This window comes from Triticum dicoccoides, chromosome 4A, assembly GCF_002162155.2.
Source record: "Triticum dicoccoides isolate Atlit2015 ecotype Zavitan chromosome 4A, WEW_v2.0, whole genome shotgun sequence".
Taxonomy (NCBI): domain Eukaryota; kingdom Viridiplantae; phylum Streptophyta; class Magnoliopsida; order Poales; family Poaceae; genus Triticum; species Triticum dicoccoides.
The window spans coordinates 453,648,716-453,656,251 of record NC_041386.1 but is presented as its reverse complement, the minus strand read 5'-3'; the positions used below and the strand labels follow the sequence as shown (position 1 = coordinate 453,656,251).

Below are 7,536 nucleotides of genomic sequence, written 5' to 3'. Positions count from 1 at the left end.
CCGCCTGGCCCTAGTACCCTGGGTGGCTAAGTCCCAAGCGGTAGAACCGCTTAGGGCACCGGTGGTACCGATGTGCGGAGCACAACCGGAACAACCGGGCCACCACCGCCCAAGTACCGCATCAAAACAGAAACCATACCGGTTGTTGAGCGGTACCTGGCCGGTATAACCGCCAGCGACACACCCCAGACATTTTTAAGCAAGGTGGCAGTACTACCGCCCGGGGGCAGCAGTACAACCGCTTGGTCATGAACTGCGGGACCCCATGGTATCACCCCTGGGGTGGTGGTTGGGTCGGTGCCAAGGGCCAGCGGTACAACCGCTCGGGCGAGCGGTACAACTGCTGAGAGTACACAACAACAGTTGAAAAAGAAGGGGAGCTCTCTCTCTAACAAGAAACGGAAGGCAAAGGTGGGTAAGGAAAAAGTGTACGTGCAATGATTCACCCAACTCCTTCCGATGTGGATTCCCTCTTAATAGTACGGGTTTCCTACGACCAAAGAGATAAACATGTAGACAAACACCGTCTTCGATCTTTTCCTTCCAGAGAGAATAACTAATTGATGCAAGCCTAATCACCGAGAACCTGAAGCACTTAGCACAAGATTAGACCAACAAAGGGTTGTCATCATCATCCAAAACACAAAGTAGGGAAATGACCTTACACCATCCTAGTGAGTTCGTCAAAAATTGAGAAGGGCAACTCAAAAAAACCCATAATATATGTGGGTAGTGCTTGAGCTACAAACTTAATAAGTGCCTCTCTACCAGGTTGAGTGAGATGGCCATCTCCCCACTGAATATTTTGGAATCTTCCTTTTGACATCCAACCATCAGGACTAGGAAGCCCCAAATATTTTTCCTCGAAGACCATACTAGTGACACTAAGAACTTCTCTTACTTCCTGCTGAACACCATCTGGACATGCATGCCCAAAAAGAATATAACATTTATTGAAATTCAAACTCTGTCCCGTGGCATTACTATAGAGATCCAAAGCCAGTTTGATCCTTAATGCTTGAGCTTGTGATGCCTCAAAGAATAGCAAAGTATCATCAGCAAACAAAAGATGCAAAGTACCCAAAGCTCTTCTGCATACCTTAATAGGAGTAATATCACATTCAGAGACATTGTTTTTTAGGATTCCAGATAGACCATCAACTACAAAAAGAAACAAGGACAGAGAGAGAGAGGGTCTCCTTGACATAGCCCACGCCACAGTGCAAATTAATCCAAGAGGATTTCATTTAATTTGATAGAATACTTCACCGATATGATACAAGACATTATCCAGTCCGCCCAACGGCGAGAGAAATCCAAATTTTGCATCACCTGCTCAAGGAATCCCCAGTCAACCCTGTCATAGGCCTTGGATAGGTCAAACTTGTACGCACAGAAACTTTTTGTGGTATCTTTCTCAGCAAGTCAACCGAGGCGATGACCTTCACGGTGCTCAGCCTCCAAGCCTAAGACAGCTAGAAATCGGGAGGTACTCTGTGGAACTCATCTCCATCAATTGACTGGACACTTGCGTCATCTTGCTGACATCGAGCCTCACCTCAATTTAGATGTTTACTCGTTAGGTTCGTATGAACGAGCCCAACCCCCTCATGTTAGATCTTTAGTTTGAGCCTCCTGTGAAACATAATTTTGTCAACTTATATGAAAGGCTTGTATTTGATGCTTGCAACTTCTACAGTTTTACCTCAACTTTGTCCCTTTTTATCGTGCTAAGTCCATGGGAGCTCCAATATACCTACAAAGACAACAAACCCAAGTAAAAACTACTAAAAACTAAATATTATTCAGTGACCTCAATAAAAATGCATGGAAAATAGAATGTATGCAAAATGGACATGAAAATGGCTAGATGGATATGATACGAGGGATTTTGATGTGAAAATGTGCGACTAATGAGCTCTAAAACATGACACGAAATCCACCCATCATATGTCACTTCATGATGAATCATGGAAAAAGACTACCATGCATAAAAAATCCACCTCGACATTCAAACATGCATGAGTAATTTCATCCTAATACGCTATTTATATTTAATAAATATTTTAAAATTATAGAATAGTCAAACACAAAAATATATGTATTTTTAGTTTTAATTATCATATTATTACTCCAAATATGCATGTTCCATACAACAAAATCTCATTAAACTACATTACAAAACATTCAGGCGACGACCGTGAGGGTGTTATCTAGTACTAATAGATTAGGCCAACTTTGCCGGTCTATCTTTATTATAGAATTTGAAAGATTAAAATGAAAAGATGATCTAATTTTGGAGGACAAAGAAAACTCTTTCAATTAAAAGTGTATCAGAATTATTCCCCTTATTCGATTTCAATAGAAGAGGGGAATGCTTTGTCGAAGAAATTAAGAAAAATAAAATAGCATACAACAAAATAGATAGCGGGACTGGCACTGTAACTTTTTATACACCAAACAATCTAAGGAGTTTGACGAGATAAATTGCACAAAACAACAAAAATTTGCATAAGAGATTGATGATTAATGGAGGCACACACAGAAGCCGGTATGAGTTATTTAAGAGCTCCATGGCGGTGCCACCGAGGGCAATATTCAGGTACCAACCGAAGTAGCGGCGGGAGATCATAGCACAAGCAGAACCAATTAGAAAATTGGGGGTGGCATGTAAAATTGTCCATATGGGTCGTGCCTCGCAGACCGGCCATGGACATGGATTCTGGGCCAGACACGGGACATGTCACATGAATAAAAGGGTTGGGTCGGCCTTCAGCTCGCCATGGAACAAGGCCAATCCTCGAGGTCAGGGCTTAATGCCGGTCACGACACGACCTTTTCAAATGTGGGGCCCTTTTAGGGCTGTTTTGGTCTTTTAATTTTTTAAGGCTGTTTAGGCCTAGCTATTTTCGGCCTTTTTAACGCGGGCTGCCCGTAGCGGTGTCGTGTCGGGCCAGTGCTATTAACTCACGTGTCAGGCCGATCCTCAAAGCCAGGCCTTGGGGCTAGAACGGGCTGGACGGGCCGGGCTGGCCCATATGGCCAGATTTGGTGGCATGTCACGGCCCCCAAGAGCGAGATATTACGGTCCAACAAACACGGCATCTCCTCTTTCCCACTGAACGCCCCGCACGTGCCACTGCTTTTATCCACACATGGCGGCGACCTCGCCAGCGCCGATGAGGGCCGTCGCCGCCGCGTTTACCCCGCCTCCGTTATCTCAGAGGATCACCCGTATCTCTACCGTGTCTGCCGTCCACCTTCACCAATGCCGCGCAGCTCACCGGTGGCGCCCTGCACAGTGCCGCGGGAAGCCGGCCGTCAGTGGCGTGGCCGAGGACGACGAGGAGGACACTTCGCGGGAGGCTTTAAATCTTGAGGAAAAAGAGGAGGAGTCCGCGGGCGCGGGGAGCTGGGGGCTGGGGTGGTTCAGGCTTGATGAGGTTGGGATGGACATCCTGGGCATCGCCGTGCCCGCCGTGCTTGCACTCGCCGCCGACCCCGTCACGGCGCTCGTTGACACCGCCTTCGTCGGACATATCGGTAACTAAATCACCTGGATTCCTCACATCTTTTTCACAAGCCTGCCTTCAGCTGTGAGCTCAAATGATTGAGTACTTTCATGTATATCGAAAATGGCAAACACTTCATATGATAAGATTCAGTGCAGAATTCAGTAGAGAAGCTCAGATGTGTATACTTGCTTTTCATGTTTTGTTGATGAGATTTATTACATCAATTTCATGATCTTTAATTCCTGTCGCCAGGCTCGGTTGAACTTGCTGCCGTTGGTGTATCCATATCTGTTTTCAACCTGGTGTCCAAGCTGTTTAATGTGCCACTGCTTAATGTCACCACATCCTTTGTTGCTGAGCAGCAAGCAGTGGATGCCAAGTATAGTGGCGTAGGAGAAAGTAAGCAAGTTTGAAGTTTTATTCATCTAGCTAGAATCAGCAATTTGGTTTGCGTTACACTGATTACTGTTTAGTTCTCACATAGGAGATGGAGTGTCGAGTACCCGAGAGCAGGCTAGTGAAAAAAGGAAGTTTCTCCCAGCGGTGTCAACATCCTTGGCTTTAGCTGCTGGAATCGGGTTGATGGAAATGGTGGCACTTATTGTTGGATCTGGCACACTAATGGACATCGTTGGTATACCTGTCGTACGTAAGACTAATTTATTGTTGTACATAGATTTCTTGAATCTAGAGTTGTTAAGGTGTGGTACCTGGATGTATCAATTGTGAATTGAGTATTATCTTGTGTTTGTGATTCCTAATGCATACCTTAAATGTGAAAATTATTTCTTGAACCTCTGTTTCTTGTTTTCTAAGTCACATGTTTGACTGCTAAATTTGGAGCAAGATAAAGTAGCCTTTACTCATCCTGGAAAGATGAGACTGGATAAGAATGATATTATGCCATTTGGACAGATGATTTTATGGTACTACCAAAATATGGGTGTCTACTTGCTATAATAAATAAATATTTGGATATTGTCTTATCTTAAACTTGACTGCCAAGTGCCAAGTATAATTGAGCGGAAACCATTTTCCTAGCATTATCACCGAAACTTACCAAGTTGATAGCCCAGTAGGCGTTAGTCTGTTAGTTAGCCCAATAGCAAAATTCACCGGCTTGATTTTGCCTGCGACACCAGCTTTATTTGTCTATTCATTTTATTTGTTGAATTAAGGTTATGTAAGCATGGAATTATTGTACAACATCTGTAACTAGTTCTTAGTGATTCCGGCTCAAACATAACATCTGCTATTAAAAAATCAACACAGGATTCACCGATGCGAGCACCGGCAGAACAGTTTCTTACTTTAAGGGCATATGGTGCTCCACCAGTCGTAGTAGCACTTGCAGCACAAGGTGCATTTCGTGGTTTCATGGATACAAAGACACCTTTGTATGCTGTGGGTAAGATTATGCAAACAGATTTTTGTTGTTACATCTGGCTTCCTGGTTAAGATGCCATACGTTATTGATTTGAAATATTGCAGTAAGAAACTAATTGTGTGGATCTATGATGCATGCAGTTGCTGGCAACCTAGTAAATGCAATACTGGATGCCATATTTATCTTCCCACTTGGTCTAGGTGTAAGTGGCGCTGCATTGGCAACTGTAACTTCTGAGTATGTTGAAGCCGTTATGAGATCTTTTACTTTTTTTTGCTTCGTCCTGTTATTATCAATATTTATAGACTGCGTAAACTATCTGCATTTGTTCAGGTACTTGGCGGCATTCATCCTCCTATGGAAGCTGAATAACGAACTAATCCTGTTCTCATGGAATGTCATTGGCAGTGACATCATCCGCTACCTGAAATCTGGTTAGCCAATATCCCTCATGTTCATTTCCTAAGACTTAACAAAATAGTGTTTTCTTGTGAGATTTTTTTGGTCTATACAGAAAGACAAAAGGATATTCATGAATTCAATTCCGCTTAGTAATCACTCAATTAAGCATCCCTTAATGTTGCTGCAACATACCTATATGATAGCCACTCTAACTTTAGTGTTTTTGTAGGTGCCTTGCTAATTGCCAGGACCATCGCAGTAATCCTTCCATTATGGCTGTCGACATCCCTGGCCGCAAGACAAGGGCCTGTTCCAATGGCTGGCTATGAGATAAGCTTGCAAGTCTGGCTAACAATTTCTCTACTTAATGATGCACTGGCTCTTGCTGGTCAGGTATGTACATTTACAGGGACATGCATTTAATCTCTAAGTCGATGTCTTCCTATGTATCTGAAGTATCTATAACTTAATGCAGGCTCTGCTTGCAAGTGAATATGCGAAAGGGAACTACAAGCAGGCCCGCTTGGTTTTGTACAGGGTTCTGCAGGTTAAGAAGATATTATATTCACTCACAATTCCTTGTTAAGTTTCTCCTCTTCCTTGGCGTTAATCAACAGTCATATGCTGATGATGCATCTCTTTTCCTGCAGATTGGAGGTGTCACTGGTCTTGCACTTGCTGCAACCTTGTTCCTTGGGTTTGGATATTTGACCTTGCTGTTTACAGATGATCCAGCAGTTCTAGATGTTGCGCAGTCTGGAGTCTGGGTAAGGAGAATTATAAGAAGTCAATACTTTGTTTCTCAAGTCACAATGATCTTATATTCACTGAATGAATGTGGAATTATTGCAGTTTGTCACTATTACTCAGCCGATAAATGCTATTGCTTTTGTGTTTGATGGGCTCTACTACGGTGTTTCTGACTTCGGCTATGCCGCATACTCCACAGTGCTGTTTCTATCCCCACTACTGGTGTTACTAGTTATAACTCCAACGTTTTCATCCTAACGATGTCGATATATTGCCCATTTTAGCTTTTCGCGGGGGTCGTCGCCTCAGCCTTCCTCCTTGTCGTTGGTCCCAACTTTGGTCTTGGTGGTGTATGGGCTGGTCTTACTCTCTTTATGGGTCTGCGAGCAGTTGCCGGGTTCTGGAGGTAATTCCCTGCTCTTGTTTTGGTAGGAATTGTTTTAAGATCATGGCACTTGCATGGCTTTGTTAGAAATTAAGTCCAGACTTGGATTAGAATTAAAAGAATGATCCTTATTCTGGAAAAGAAAATCTGTCAGTGGCTTGAGCGAATCCTTCTGACTTTTCAGGTTAGGGAGCAAAGGTGGACCATGGGAAATAGTCTGGTCAAAGACTGATTAATATACCAAGAATACGTAGGAAGCATTTTGAGGCAATCACAGCGCTACATTTTAAGGTCATAGTCATAGTGCATGACCGTGGATGTTGAATGGTTCGATCTCAAACAGAGCAAGGATCAGCAGAAGGAAGAAAACCTAGGCGGATAGTGTCAGTCATTTGTAACACAAGAAGAGGCACTGTTTTATCTCAAAAGGAAAAGAGACGAAGAGGGACTGCTTCTGCAGTAGGACAGACGAGAGGCTGCAGAAGGTGGGTAGGTGTTCCCTCTTGCTGTGTCTGCTGCAGGAGGTTGTTTCTCCCTTCCACTGTACAAGGAAGCTGTGTACAGAAGTACTAGATACACAAAGGCCTCCCATATATTTTTCTTCCTTTGTGCCATGTAGGAGTGAATTTGCCATATTTTCTTCAGATATGCAAGTGAACAGATGATGGAGTAGTGGCCATTCTCAGTCATTACTCTTGAGTACTCCCTCCGTTAACAAATATAAGAGCGTTTAGATCACTAAACTAGTGATCTAAACGCTCTTATATTTCTTTACTGAGGGAGTATGTGCTATTTCGAGTAATATGATTTCGTTTGGGGCTTCCAAGAGAATCACTTATTATTTAGAGTGGACAGCCACATCTTTTCCTAGGTTTTCTTTTCAGGAAGATGATATTTTCTCTGTGTTACCTATCATTTTCCCAGTTTTCTTTTACTACTGAAATCCCTATTGCAATTGCCTAGGTGCTGGTTGGTACCAGCAAACCTCACTACCCTGACACAGGAATATGTTAAAAATATGTAGGATGAATGTGGTTTGTATTTAGATAGAAGGGGTACTCTAATAACATTACAAAGAAGATAACTGAGCAAGGTCT

At 43.1% G+C, this 7,536-nt stretch overlaps 1 protein-coding gene across 1 annotated transcript; it reads left to right on the top strand.

The window, feature by feature from the left end:
* The first annotated feature begins 3,116 nt into the window (after window positions 1-3,116).
* Window positions 3,117-7,111, top strand: LOC119286139 (protein DETOXIFICATION 44, chloroplastic-like). Its single transcript, XM_037565491.1, has 12 exons — window positions 3,117-3,543; window positions 3,768-3,914; window positions 4,000-4,160; window positions 4,788-4,923; window positions 5,043-5,139; window positions 5,236-5,336; window positions 5,534-5,697; window positions 5,780-5,851; window positions 5,955-6,071; window positions 6,157-6,252; window positions 6,339-6,460; window positions 6,624-7,111. Exons 1-12 carry the CDS (start codon window positions 3,156-3,158, stop codon window positions 6,673-6,675), a joined length of 1,653 nt encoding a protein of 550 aa, XP_037421388.1. The 5' UTR covers window positions 3,117-3,155; the 3' UTR covers window positions 6,676-7,111.
* The last annotated feature ends 425 nt before the right edge of the window (window positions 7,112-7,536 follow it).

Coding starts and splice junctions, on each gene's coding strand:
- LOC119286139 (XM_037565491.1), top strand. CDS start 3,156: ATGGCGGCGACCTCGCCAGCGCCGATGAGGGCCGTCGCCGCCGCGTTT. Junction 3,915..3,999: donor GTATAGTGGCGTAGGAGAAA/GTAAGCAAGTTT, acceptor GTTCTCACATAG/GAGATGGAGTGTCGAGTACC. Junction 5,852..5,954: donor TTTTGTACAGGGTTCTGCAG/GTTAAGAAGATA, acceptor CTTTTCCTGCAG/ATTGGAGGTGTCACTGGTCT.